Source organism: Cnephaeus nilssonii (assembly GCF_951640355.1).
Source record: "Cnephaeus nilssonii genome assembly, chromosome: 1".
Lineage (NCBI taxonomy): Eukaryota > Metazoa > Chordata > Mammalia > Chiroptera > Vespertilionidae > Cnephaeus > Cnephaeus nilssonii.
In genome coordinates this window covers 42575910-42590796 of record NC_137072.1, presented here as the reverse complement: position 1 = coordinate 42590796, position 14887 = coordinate 42575910, and the positions used below count along the sequence as shown (strand labels likewise).

The 14887-nt window shown below is 40.1% G+C and overlaps 1 protein-coding gene across 2 annotated transcripts in view; it reads right to left on the bottom strand.

Moving 5' to 3' along the window:
- CFI (complement factor I) overlaps positions 1–14887 on the bottom strand; it is a 47631-nt gene that overhangs the window by 26257 nt on the left and 6487 nt on the right. Inside the window, exons 2-3 of one of the 2 annotated variants that reach the window (XM_079784282.1) lie at positions 12565–12612; positions 9017–9085 (exon numbers count right to left, since the gene is read on the bottom strand). In XM_079784282.1, coding sequence (XP_079640408.1) covers positions 9017–9085; positions 12565–12612 — 117 coding nt within the window. The remainder of the gene's footprint in view (positions 1–9016; positions 9086–12564; positions 12613–14887) is intronic. The other variant, XM_079784283.1, reaches the window with a different exon arrangement.

Here is a 14887-nt window from a genome sequence, read left to right as displayed (position 1 = left end):
AGTTAAGGAGGAACAAATTTGATGCTAAATATAGTCTTACTAGTGGCCCAGTGCATGGATTCATGCACATTGATAGTAAATTAATTAGAAGAAATATTTTAATATTGCTATTCGCCCTTTGTCTATAATAGATGTATCAACCAAATTAACAATCAACAATGACAGATCAAAACACACACATGCAATTGGCGCCAGCAAGAGCTTTATATGTATCATGCATGCATGAGTCAACTTAGCCTTTTCTATATATAGAATAAACTTGCTTAATTAGACCTGTTTTCTGGTTTAGCTAAACTTTTTCCAGCCCAGTGAAGCACCCCAACTTCTCTTTCAGCAACACAGTAGTAAATATCAACACGAAGGTAATTGTCAGCAACACAGCAGTAAATATCAACACGAAGCAGATTGTTATTGTAGATCATGCAGGGAGAACAAAGGGTGAAATATTTAACTGTAGCAGTATTTGACTATATTCTGTGCAGTGAGAAACCCTGAAGTCATTTTCAAGTTCCACCATTTCTTACTTCTTTTCAGTCGAGTCAAGTTTCTAAACTTTCTAAATCTCCATTTTCCGGCTAATGAAAAGAAAATAGGATTCTATTAAGTCTCCTATCTACCTACTCCAGGATTTCTGTAAGGATCAAATGAGATGAGGTACAGGAAAATGCTTCACAGACATTTGGTTAAAGTGTAAAATGTTTGCACCTGGCTATAAAGCCAGTTATGTTCCTGGCTGAAGAAACTGCAAGGAGGCTAGTCGCTAGCTGGGTGTTGCTATGTGATGTCACTGCCAGGCGCCCACAGCCACCATTTCTGGGCTTGGCTGGGCTGTGGGCCGCATTTTGCGCCATGGGCTCTCGGCAGTGTTGGCTGCAATTTGGTGAGGTGTCACTCCGGGATGGTGGTGGGGCCTGTGTCCCACGTGGGGAAAGCCAAGTGTTGCTTTGTAGGCACCAGGTCTGCAGTGCTGTTTCTCTGTAAATGGTCAGTGCGTGTCACAGCAGCAGCTGCATTGAGCATCTGCCCCCTGGTGGTCCATGCACATCATAGTGAACGATTGGACGTCAGAGGGACACTTAGCATATTAGCCTTTTATATATATAGATGGGAATGAACTGATGAGTGAAATTGACTATTTCTATTAATAAATGCAAAACTACCTGTTAAACTCCTACTGTGTGCAAAATTTTTCTCAGATGAACATGGCATGGATTCTGTCTTCTAAGTGAAAAAGAGTCTTTCAAGGGGGATTTTAAAAGGCCTCATGGAGGTGGTAGCAGGTGAGCAAGGGGAGAAAGGACAGGTGCTAGCAGAGGGCTGGTGCCAGCAAAGCCCAGGAGGGATGGTGCAGACTGTATTTAGGGAATTGTGGGCAGTCCCAACTGATGGGCATGCAGTGGTGTGTGTGTGTATGTGCACTTCAAATGGGGTGGTCATTAGGAAATTGGGGAGGAAGAGGCACTAGGAGTGAGAGTGAGAAAAGTTTGGAAAGACACTTGAGCAAGCAAAAGCAATGGGATTGGACAATTTATTGCGTGTAGGGGTGGAGGATGGTCCTAGGTTTTGAGGTTGAGTGATAGTAAGGATCTATAATGACATTAATCAAAATAGATATTAAGTTAAATTAAAGCACTATGATTTTTTTTTTAAAATAAAGGTTCATTTTATTCTTTAAAAAATATGTTCTTACTGCTTTTTTTTTTGTGAGAGAAAAGTAGAGGGAGAGAGAGAAATATTAATCAAGTGCCTTCTGCACACCCTCTCCTGATGAGCAACCCAGGCATGTGCCCTGACCAAGAATTGAATCAACTGAGCAGCACCAGTTGGGCAGTACTATGAATTTGGTTTGAGACCTGTTGAGTCTGAGATGCGTGAAGGACATGTATCTGGAGATATTATGCAGGAAGAGGAAATGTGTGTCTGAAGCTGAGAAGACAGATTAGCTCATTTATCAATTAATTCAATAAATGAGTTAGGAGAATAAATGTCCTGGTCCTACCAGCACACTAACCTGGCTGAGGAATCTCTGATCCATGTGGGCTATGTGCCTTTAGGACAGTGTTCCAGGCCCCTGGCTGGCCAGGAGACCTGGGAACATTTCCTGGAAGAGCTGATGTCTGGGCTGAGTTCTGAGGGTGCTGAGGAGGAGACTGCTGGCGGCGTGGGGTGGGGGGTGGGGTGGAGGGGGGTAGGTAGGCACTCCAGGCAGGACTGGGAGAAAGAACGGTGCGCTTGAGGCTGGAGAGTAGAGTGAGAGGTGGTGGGGAGATAAGAGCAGGTCCTGAAGCAGCCACCGAGGGACTTTAAGCTAGGAAGCAAATTTGCATTTGAGGAAAATCTTTCTGGAGATAGATCAGAGAGGGAAAAAGCCAATTAGACCTACAGGAATCCAGAGAAATATGATGAGGGCTGGGAACAGGCCAACTGGGCCAAAAGTCAGTTGTGGAAAGCCAGTGTTCTTTCTATGCCCTAGGCACCCCCTCTAGAGATGGGTGCTCTGTCCTCCCCAGCCCCCAGCAACTCGAGCCTCCTCTCATCTCAGTGCCCTCCAGCTGTGGTCACAGCAAGCTGGTGCAGAAACAAAGCAAACCATCTCTAAGTGTTATTACGAAGACAAATAAAAACCAGTCGGTTGAAGCCATGCAAAATTTTGTAAAAGTCGTGCAAGTCATCTTATCCAATATGCTTTTCAATAAACTTTATTAAATAGCCATAGAAACAAGAAAATTGGACAAATAGGTCATTCAATACACTGTCTTTTGAAACATTAACCTCAAATGAAATCTACCTGTTACACACTCCTCATGGTTCCATGTACCACTCAGTAGAGTTGAAATTTTATGGTTACTTATCTCCTACAGCAGAGACTGTCACTCTTTGATGTATCACCCTTATATTGAAACGGTGGTATTTTAATTGGGTGCAAGAAGAAATCAACTTGACTCCCCTTTATCCCTTTAGATCTTTCTGAAGTCTCATTTTTCCTTGATGTTTGGATAGAAACTTGGACAAGTGCCATAACTTTTTAGTCACCCTTAGATTAGAGCCAAGACAAAAAGTTAAAAGACTCTTAGTCCCAGGAACAATAAGATAACAACAATTACAATGCCCAGCTCCGTGTAAGCATTGAAACTCTAACCTTCATTTTAGTTGAAAGCTTCTCCTTTCTCCTCGCTGAGACTCATGTTAGGGGCTGGTGGGCCTGATATTCATGGAGAAAATGGTGAAAAACACACACACACAAATAAAGACAGAACATGGAGGACAATTTACATTTAAGGAGCTGAAGATGTGGGGAAAGCCAAAGAGACGTTGCTTCCCTTGCTCAGTGTGTCTAATGTTGCAGAGAGCTTCAGAGGATGAAGACTGAAAAAAGTCCACTGAATTTGATGAGCAAAGGCCATCGGGATCCGTCAAGGAAATAGTTTTAGTTGAGTGGTAGAGGCAGAAAGCAAACCTTGGTGAGTTGAGGCCAGAATGGGAAGTGAAAAAATGGAAGCAGAGTATAGGCTAACCCTTTTCATTGGTCCTGTGCTTAGACATGGGACACTGAATACAGGCTTTAAAATACAAATCTCTGCATGTTCCAATAAAATGAGAATAAAAGATTTTTTTTTTTAAAAAAGACATAACCAATAAAGCTAAAGAAAATGGGGAGAGTACTGCAGACTTCAGATGTTATAAAAATGTTGGAAGCTAGAAAGCAGATGGGCTGGTTGTAAGGGATTTAGCAGACCAGAGAATCTGAAACCCAAGAATAATAAGGGAAGGCCAAAAGAATAAAGCAAATTCATCCCAGAAAAAGCTTAGATATTAGGGCAGCTAATACCTCTGAAGAAGATGAAGCAGCTAAAAAAACCAGGGACTTAGTTAAAAGAAATGGTTGTATGAACATGTTATTAAGGAATAATTTGAAAGTGGTTGTCACTGGACAGGGAGAACCAGGAGTGAGCGAGCGAGCTGGTATGATAGAAGGGTCCTTTATGTATCAAGCAAAGGCAACTGGCTGGTGATCTTATCTGACTGATCAGTATCTGTTCCCAACCAATTGTTAAACATTTTCAATAGCATCATGGTTTTAAGCTTTGTGGCATTATTTGCCTTTGTAAACTATACATATAAATATATTTGATAAAAATAATTAAGTGAAAAAGAATGTTATACTTGCAGTAGAGAAAAGATTAGGCTTTGAAGGAAGAAAAAATGCATGGGATAGCAAAAAAGGACACAAAGTAAAGAGAGATTTTTGTGCCAAGATAGAAGAGATTTCATCGTGATTATAGGCTAATGGGAATCTAACAGAATGGGAAAGATTGAAAGTTTAAGAGAGTGCAAAATTGTTGAAATAAGGTTGAGGAGGGGGATATGAAAATATGTAATCAGAGCACCGTGGAGAAGATTGCCTTAGAAATTAATCAATTTCCTGTTCCTACAATTTTTTATTGTAGGTTGGAATCAATTTTATGATAATATCATTTTAAGCTTCAGTTTGATGGTAATGACTAACACCAACACAGTGACTGTTGACAATTACAATACTCAAAAGAGAAAGAGAAATTATTGTGGGCAATTGCTGGGTTCAGTAAGAGTAAGGATTGTTCACACACAGTGTAAAACATGTTGAAAATAGGCTTTGACTCTAAAGGGACTGGGCCAGTCACACGTGTCTATGGGTCCTCAGTGTCCAGAGCAATAGGCTGATGATATTTGAAGAAGTTATTAAAGGGATTTGTAAATGCATTTGTACACTTTGCCTGAAGACAGAAATAAACGATGCCCCATGCATTTATGTATATCTATCTTTCCAAAGTATGTCGATCAAGCGTGCCAAACTCGCGGCCCGAGGGCCGCATGCAGCTCACAATGAATATTTTTGTGGCCCAGCCAATGTAACGGTATGTAAGAAACGTTTTAATAAAAATTTTGTAACTTAATTTTTACAATATCCTGTTATACATAATGATTAATAACGAACTACAACATTTGCTAATGACTGATTACTATAATTGTGCTGCATTCATTTCCCTTAGGCGTCTTATGCGCTGGTGCACCATTTCACTCCACTAATATCAGCAGCAAATAATTCAGCAGCTGATTGCCACATCATTAGTCTTGGACTGACTTGTTTGGTGTGCACAACAGGAAATATTTCACTTTCAGAGAATAAGAAAAATAGGTTTATTTGTGTTATGCTTATTAATTTGTGCAGTTATTGAGTGGTAATTACTGTTCAAGAAAAAGTATTAATTTTTATTAAAATGTTCTATTATTTTATGTTAACAATTACTCGTTTATTTCAGCCCTTTGTATTCAGCATGTCTCTATCGAAATAAACCTACGTTTCTATGAAAATTGAAGCTTTTGCTTTTTTGCGGCCCACATAACCTTAAACCTTGTTTATTTGGCCCGTGTTAGCCTTTGCATTTGACATGCTTGATTTAGATGCTATTAAGATTAGTAAGAAGCAGAATTATTTAAATCATCAGTGACTTAACTGTGTCACTTCCTTCCCACAATAACAGATACTAAAATAACAATTATTATTATGTGTGTAGTTGATGGTATAAGATGGGGTGGTAGATCTAAGTGTTTTTTAATGTTTATATTTGTTGTAAACATTAGTACTGTTTACAAAATCTTATTTTACTCCACTTCCAGGCAAATGAGAAGATTGCATTTTCTTCTCGAGGTTGGATATGGTGGTGACTTGCTTTGGCTAATAAGATATAAGCTGAAGTAACATGTATTGGTTTCAGGTTGAGTCATTTACTTGCCAGTGCTCAAGGACCCAGCTTTCTCTTGCCCGGCTGAGAATAGAGTACTATGTGTTGCAGATACACCATAGACTCAAAGCAGCCTAGAATGCTGGGCCAACACGTGGAAGATACTTTCCTTGGGGAGTCACCCAGACTCAGAGTAGACTCTGCCTGAGCAAAAATTAACTTTTGTTGTTGTTAAGCCACTGAGATTTGGGGATTGGTTTTTTACTGCTGCATACCCTAGTTCTGTGGTCGGCAAACTGCGGCTCGCGAGCCACATGCGGCTCTTTGGCCCTTTGAGTGTGGCTCTTCCACAAAATACCACGGCCTGGGTGAACCTATTTTGAAGAAGTGGCGTTAGAAGAAGTTTAAGTTTAAAAAATTTGTCTCTCAAAAGAAATTTCAATTGTTGTACTGTTGATATTTGGCTCTGTTGACTAATGAGTTTGCCGACCACTGCCCTAGTTAATACTGACTGATAGAGACTAGATATCTAGATACAGTCTCCATAATGCAAAACCTTGAGAACCACTTGTCTAGGAAGCATGGAACCTAAATCATTCTGAGTGTGAGCTGATTGAGGCATGCCATAGAAGTTTTTCCCCCTATTTTTCTTCAGTCTGGAGTTACAGACCGAAAAAGACTACCAAATACATGGACCAGGTATTCCCAACTGCGTCCCTAGACCATCTCTGTGATAATGTGGCATATTATCTTACAAATGCTGATTCTTGGACCCAAACATTAGACACCTGAATCAGAATCTATGGGAGAAGGCTTTGGAATCTGTACTTTAAAACAAACTCCAAAGGCTGAAAACCATTTCTGTAGACTAATAATTGTCAAAGTGGCTTATATATACCCTGAGAGTGTAAAGATAATCCAGTGGTTAAAATAACAGAAATTATATTATATTCAGTGGTCGGCAAACTCATTAGTCAATAGAGCCAAATATCAACAGTACAACGATTGAAATTTCTTTTGAGAGCCAAATTTTTTAAACTTAAACTTCTTCTAACGCCACTTCTTCAAAATAGGCTCGCCCAGGCCGTGGTATTTTGTGGAAGAGCCACACTCAAGGGGCCAAAGAGCCGCATGTGGCTCGCGAGCCGCAGTTTGCCGACCACGGTATTAATTTATATGTTTTATTGAAAAAGAAGGAAGAAAATAATCTTTACAAATATTTAAATATGGACTGGGACTTGTTCCTGCGTTCATAACATATTCACTCAATATTTATAGAGAGCCTACTATGTGCAAGGCACTGTCCTGTATTCTGAGGCTACACGTATGAACAGCACCAAGTGAACGAGCTTACATTTCTAGTAGGAAATGCAGATAAAAATGAATAAGGGATAAATACATAGAATGACATATGGTGACAAATGCTATGTAGGGTGAGAAAGACAGAGATGGTGGAGAGAGAGGGGGAGGATTGCTATATCGTATAGGGTTGTCAGGGAAGACTTGGGGAGAAGTTTACCGTAGACCAGAAACCTGAAGGTGAGTGAGCAAGCCACGGAGATATCTAGAGATGAGGAGTCATGGTCAGAGGAGACAGCTAGGGGAAAGCTGTGTGGTGGAAGCGTATGAGCAGTGTGGTGCCCTCTTGGTCTGGAGGACCAGTGTGGCTGGAGGAGAGGAAGTGGCTGGAGGAAGAGCAGGAGGATGGGAGGTCAGAGCAGGGAGGGGCAGGCAATTGACCATATGGAACTTTGTGGGCTACTGTAAAGACGTTGGCTTCTTCTGAGAATGGAATGTAAAGCCATTGGAGGGTGTGAGCCCTCCCACATTTAGAGGTTGGGAAGATGTGGAAGAGTTAGTAGAGGAGATGAGAAGATGTGGCCAGTGCAGTAACAGACCAATAAACAGAGAAGGGTAGCACAGAGGCAAAGAGAAGGAAGGAGCGATCAGCAGCTGTGTCTAACGCATCTCTAGTAAGATGGTGACCTTGAGGAATGTAATTCTGGTGCAATGGTGGGAACTCAAGCCTGACTGGGTTCAAGAAAGAATGGAAGAAGAGAAATTGAGCAGAGGATATTTTTGAGAGTGTTGTGTAAAATGGGGTGATAATTGGAGGGGGCTATGAGGTTAAGAGAGGGTTTTTAAAAAAAACTCCTCACTTGATAAGTTTATTAATATTTAGAGAGAGAAAGGAGGAGAGAGAGGGAGGGGAAAGAGATAGATACACACACACACACACACACACACACACACACACACACACACACAGAAACATTGATGTGAAAGAGAAACATTGATCAATTGCCTCCTGTACACCCCGACTGGGGTTTGAATCTGCAACCTTTTGGTGACCTGGACAACGCTCCAACCAACTGAACCACCCAGCCAAGGCAAGAGGGTTTTTGTTTTAAGACAGAGGTTCACATACATGTGCTTGATAAAGGAACATTATGGACTATATGGTCTAGTTTTAGTTAACATGATCTTTAACGTGATCTTCACAAATGGACAGTGGCTTAGACATTCTTATAGAGAAATGAATGCTGGATTGAAAATAATGTCAAAATGCAGCACCAGTGAATAAGAAAATGACAGTCTACACTTCTAACCACAGTAGAAGCTGCTCATCAGCCACATTATGGGGTTAAAAGAAATGAAAAACTGTTCAGCTATAACAGAAAGCCAGCCTGCCCCCTAATCAGACTATTGGAAATATGGATTTACATCTACTATCATTAATGATGAATCTCTCCCTATGTGCTTAATTGGTAGGCTGCTCTTTGTGAGGTATCTTTTCCAGCTAATATGCAATATGCCGTTACGATAAAATGAAAAATATCAAAACTATTGAAGTGTATTTAGTGACATTATCCCATTAAAGATTAAAATTATTAAATGGTGAAAATTATTAAAATATTATTTATGTATTCAAAATTTGGTTTGTGTTTAAGGTGCATTTATTTGTACAGCAGTGTTTTATTATTTAAAAGTAAATATATTCACATATCCTGGGAGCACATATTAAAAAATTTTAGCAATTACTACTATAGCCTAGTCATCTATAAAATGTGATTTAACTTCTTTAGCAGAGGCTGCTTTTTTGTGTATATGGACTTATTTTTTTTTGGGGGGTGGGTCCTTTTCTTGGTATTTGTAATGATGTAACAATTATTTTGATGTAAATTTTATTTTTTTGTTCTAGAAAGGACTACAATGAAACCATTTTAGATAGATGGTTGGCCAATGGAAAGCAAATAAGAAACAGTCTCCTAGTCAACCCCAGCATGCTTTACCTCTGCTGGCCTCCCCTGCTGGCCTGGTTTTCTCCTCTCATTCAGTTTTTTTGGGTTTTGGTCTTCAGCCTATAAACAAAAGAAAAAAAATGCTCAACTATGCCCAAAGGGAGGAAAAGTCCACCTCTTTCCCATCCTACTGCTTTTTATGAAAAAGTAGAAAGTCCCCTTCTACTGCTAACTAGCTGTGACTTCGCCTTCCTGATTCTGCTTCCTCTTCTATAAAATGTGGAAAATAAAAATAATATCCTCACAGAGTTGTTGTGAGGATCAAATGAAAATACATGGGAGGGCACAAAGGAACATTTAAGATCCTATACAAATGCTATAGCGATGCGATTGTGATAGATTGCATATGGCCCCAATTCTTCTATTGAAAAAGTAGGAAAATATAATCTTTACTAATATTTAAATATGGATTGGGACTTGTCCCTGCATCCATAACATATTCACTCCATATTTATAGAGAGCCTACTATGTGCAAGGCACTGTTCTAGCTTCTGGGTCTATAACAGTGAACAGCACCAAGTGAAAAAGCTTACATTTCTAGTAGGAAAAGCAGATAAAAATGAATAAGGGATAAATACATAGAATGACATATGGTGACAAATGCTATGGAGGGCGAGAAAGACAGAGATGGTGGAGAGAGAGGGGGAGGATTGCTATATCGTATAGGGTTGTCAGGGCAGACTTTGGGGAGAAGTTTACCTTAGAGCAGAAACCTGAAGGTGAGTGAGCAAGCCACGCAGATATCTAGAGATGAAGAGTCATGGTCAGAGGAAACAGCTAGGGGAAAGCTGTGTGGTGGAAGCGTATGTGCAGTGTGGTGCCCTCTTGGTCTGGAGGACCAGTGTGGCTGGAGGAGAGGAAGTGGCTGGAGGAAGAGCAGGAGGATGGGAGGTCAGAGCAGGGAGGGGCAGGCAATTGACCATATGGAACTTTGTGGGCTACTGTAAAGACGTTGGCTTCTTCTGTGAATGGAATGTAAAGCCATTGGAAGGTGTGAGCCCTCCCACATTTAGAGGTTGGGCAGATGTGGAAGAGTTAGTAGAGGAGATGAGAAGATGTGGCCAGTGCAGTTGTGTCGCGCCAGCACAGCCAAGAGTTCGGCGAGCCTGAGGGAGGGCCGGCGAAGGATGAAGAAAAGACAGACAAAGAGAATAAGCTGGGTCTAGGTGGGTCTTCTGTGCCTGGCTGAAGCCACAGAACAGATCCAGACTGCAAGCTGAGCCTTTATTTTATAGTCAGAGGTACACAAGGTAGTGGTCACCATAGTTACAATGTTCTTGTGAGTTTCACTTGTTTTGACAGAACTTGCTGCACCTCCCACAGCCCATTAGCTACCCAGGAAGGATCTAGGGAGGGCCATAAGGTCAAGCTTAATTATGCTAAGGGGGCTGTGCCCTCTAAGCTGGGACTTGTTTGTGGCTTTAACAGCAGGTCAGTCTGAGGCTTAACCCTATAACCGCTCCCTACATGCAGTAACAGACCAATAAACAGAGAAGGGTGGCACAGAGGCAAAGAGAAGGAAGGAGCGATCAGCAGCTGTGTCTAACGCATCTCTAGTAAGATGGTGACCTTGAGGAATGTAATTCTGGTACAGTGGTGGGAACTCAAGCCTGACTGGGTTCAAGAAAGAATGGAAAAAGAGAAATTGAGCAGAGGATATTTTTGAGAGTGTTGTGTAAAATGGGGTAATAATTGGAGGGGGCTATGAGGTTAAGAGAGGGTTTTTAAAAAAACTCCTCACCTGATATGTTTATTAATATTTAGAGAAAGAATGGGGAGAGAGAGGGAGAAGAGAGAGAGAGAGAGAGAGAGAGAGAGAGAGAGAGAGAGAGACATTGATGTGAAAGAGAAACATTGATCAATTGCCTCCTGTATACCACTGACTGGGGATTGAATCTGCAACCTTTTGGTGACCTGGACGACGCTCCAACCAACTAAGCCACCCAGCCAAGACAAGAGGGTTTTTGTTTTAAGACAGAGCTTCACATACATGTGCTTGATAAAGGAACATTATGGATTATACTAGAGGCCTGGTGCACAAAATTCGTGCACGGAAGGGGGTTGTCCCTCAGCCCAGCCTGCACCCTCTCCAATCTGGGACTCCTTGAGGGATGTCCGACCACCTGTTTAGGCCCTATCAGTGGGATCAGGCCTAAACAGGCAGTTGGGCATCCCTCTCACAATCCAGGACTACTGGCTCCCAACCGCTCCCCTGCCTCTGCCTGATTGCTCCTAACTGCTTCTGCCTGCCAGCCTGCTCACTTACTAACCACTCCCCTGCCAGCCTGGTCGATGCCTAACTGCTCCCCGGCCAGCCCGATTGCCCCCGACTGCCCTCCCCTGCTGGCCCGGTCACACCTAACTGCCCTCCCCTGCAGGCCTGGTACCCCCCAAATGCCCTCCCCTGCAGGCCTGGTCCCCCCCCCCCCAACTGCCCTCCCCTGCAGGCCTGAGTTCCCCCCAACTGCCCTCCCCTGCAGGTATGGTCCACCCCAGCTGACCTCCCCTGCTGGCCTGGTCTCCCCCAACTGCCCTCCTCTGCCGGCCTGGTCACCCCCAACTGCCCTCCTCTGATGGCCTGGTCACTCCTAACTGCTCACAACTGCCCTCCCCTGCTGCCATCTTGTGGTGGCCATCTTGTGTCAACATGGGGGCAGCCATCTTGTGTCTTGGAGTGACGGTCAATTTGCATATTACTCTTTTATTAGATAGGATGTTCTAGTTTTAGTTAACATGATCTTTAACGTGATCTTCACAAATGGACAGTGGCTTAGACATTCTTATAGAGAAATGAATGCTGGATTGAAAATAATGTCAAAATGCAGCACCAGTGAATAAGAAAATGACAGTCTACACTTCTAACCACAGTAGAAGCTGCTCATCAGCCACATTATGGGGTTAAAAGAAATGAAAAACTGTTCAGCTATAACAGAAAGCCAGCCTGCCCCCTAATCAGACTATTGGAAATATAGATTTATATCTACTATCATTAATGATGAATCTCTCCATATGTGCTTAATTGTATAGGTTGCTCTTTGTGAGGTATCTTTTCCAGCTAATATGCAATGTGCCATTAAAATCAAATGAAAGATATCAAAACTAATGAAGTGTATTTAGTGACATTATCCCATTAAAGATTAATGGTGAAAATTATTAAAATATTACTTATGTGTTCAAAATTTGGTTTGTGTTTAAGGTGCATTTATTTGTACAGCAGTGTTTTATTATTTAAAAGTAAATATATTCACATATCCTGGGAGCACATATTAAAAATTTTAGCTATTACTACTTTAGCCTAGTCATCTATAAAACGTGATTTAACTTCTTTAGCAGAGGCTGCTTTTTTGCGTATATGGACTTTTTTTTGGGGGGGGGGTCCTTTCCTTGGTATTTATAATGATGTAACAATTATTTTGATGTAAATTTTATTTTTTTGTTGTTGTTCTAGAAAGGACTACAATGAAACCATTTTAGATAGATGGTTGGCCAATGGAAAGCAAATAAGAAACAGTCTCCTAGTCAACCCCAGCATGCTTTACCTTTGCTTTCTTCCTCTCATTCAATTTTATTGGTTTTTGGTCTTCATCCTATAAACAAACAAACAAACAAACAAAATGCTCAACTATACCCAAAGTGAGGAAAAGTCCACCACTTTCCCATCCTACTGCTTTTTTGAAAAAGTAGCAAGTCCCCTTCTACTGCTAACTAGCTGTGACTTCACCTTCCTGATTTTGTTTCCTCTTCTATAAAATGTGGAAAATAAAAATAATATCCTCACAGAGTTGTTGTGAGGATCAAATGAAAATACATGGGAGAGCACAAAGGAACATTTAAGATCCTATACAAATGCTATAGCGATGCGATTGTGGCAGATTGCATATGGCCCCAATTCTTCTATCCTCCCTTCATCTCTGTTCTAACCTGTGCCTCTCACTGGGACAGGGTGCATTTTACTACCTCTAGACCCTGGGACTGGCCCTGTGACTTGTTTTGGTCAATAGGATGTCAGAAGATGTGACGGAAGAGATGTTTGTGCAACTGGTTTTATCCTTTTGCTTTTCTGTCATATATTTTGAGAAGAACATGGCCAGCCTACCAAAGAAGAACCCCATATCTGTAGACTCACTTCCTGCAGTTATAGTTATCTATGGTCAACTGAAATTCCAAAATATTAAATAGAAAATTCCAGAATTACGTAATTTATAAGTTTTATAAATGTGCTCTCACTCTGTCCCACCAGGGATATGGATTACCCTTTGTCCAGCATATACACACTATAGTATATGCTACCCACTCATTAGTCATTGGGTTATCAGATCGACTGTCAGTGTTACTGCAGTGTTTAAGTAACTTAATAATGTTAATATTGCTCAAGTAACTTAACAATGGCCAAAGTCATTCACATGACTTTGATTATAATATATTGTTAAAACTGTTCTATTTTATTATTAGTTATTGTTGGTAATCTCTTACTATGCCTAATTTATAAATTAAACTAAACTCTATCATAGGTATGTATACATAGGAAAAAATATAGTATATACAGGGTTCAGTACTATATGCAGATTCAAACATTCATTGGGGTTCTTAGAACATATTCCCCATGAACAATGTGGGGACTACTGTATATATAGAGATATAAATGAAATCATGCCTGTAAAAATAAAAATACTTAGTACAGTACAATACAAATATGAATAAAAGTAATAGATAAATGTTTTAACTATATTAATGTACTCACTGAAAAAGGAAAAAAATTATACCTGTATATAGGTCTGTTGTAAAAATGAATAATAATATTATAGTTTAACAATGTTTAAATACATTAATAAAAAAGAATAATACACTTTATTTTAAAGATTTATTTTAAAGATATTATTCTCCCAGCTTTGGGTTTAGTTTGCTCTTCTTTTTCTAGTTCTTTAAGGAGTAAAGATAGATGGTTTTGAGGTCTCTGTTTTGTTTTTGTTATAGGCATTTACTGCTATGAATTTCTCTCTGAACACATGCGCTTTTGCCACATCCCATATGTATTGGTATGGTGTATTTTTGTTTTCATTCATCTCTAAGGTTTTCTATTTTCCCTTATGATTTCTTTGGCCATTGGCTGTTTAAGAGTATGTTGTTTAATTTCCACACATCTGTGAACTTTCCAGTTTTCCTGTTACTGATTTATAGCTTTATTCCATTGTCTTTAGAGAAACTACTTCATATCATTTCAACATTTTTAAATTTATTGAGACATTTTTTGTGGCCTAACATATAGTGAATCCTGTGGAATATTTCATGTGGACTTGAGAAAAGTGTGTATTCTGCTCTTGTTGGATGGAGTGCGCTATACATATGCAGTTAGATCAATTTGGCTTTAGTACTCTTAAAGTCCTTTATTTTCTTTTTGATCTTGTGTCTAGGTTTTCTATCCATTATGGAAAGTGAGGTATTGAAGTCTCCAACTATTATTATAGAGTTGTCTCTGCTTCCCTTCAGTTGTGTCAATGTTTGAATCATACTAGTATATTTGGGGCTCTAATGTTTGGTGTGTATATTTTTATAATTATATATTTTAATAAACTGATTCTTTTATCATGTTTAATGTCCTGTTTTTGTCTCTTGTAGCAAGAGACAATTAAAGTCAATTTTGTCTTACATTAGTGTGGACTCTCCAGCTCTTTGTTGGTTGCTATTTGCATGGAATATCATTTTCTAATCTTTTACTTTCAAGCTATTTGTCATTGGATCTAAAGTGGGTCATTTGTAGACAGCATATGGTTTGATCATAGTTTAAAAAAATAAATTCTGCCAATCTCTGCCTATTTATTGGAGAATTTAATGTATTTACATTTAAATTAATTGCTAAGGAAG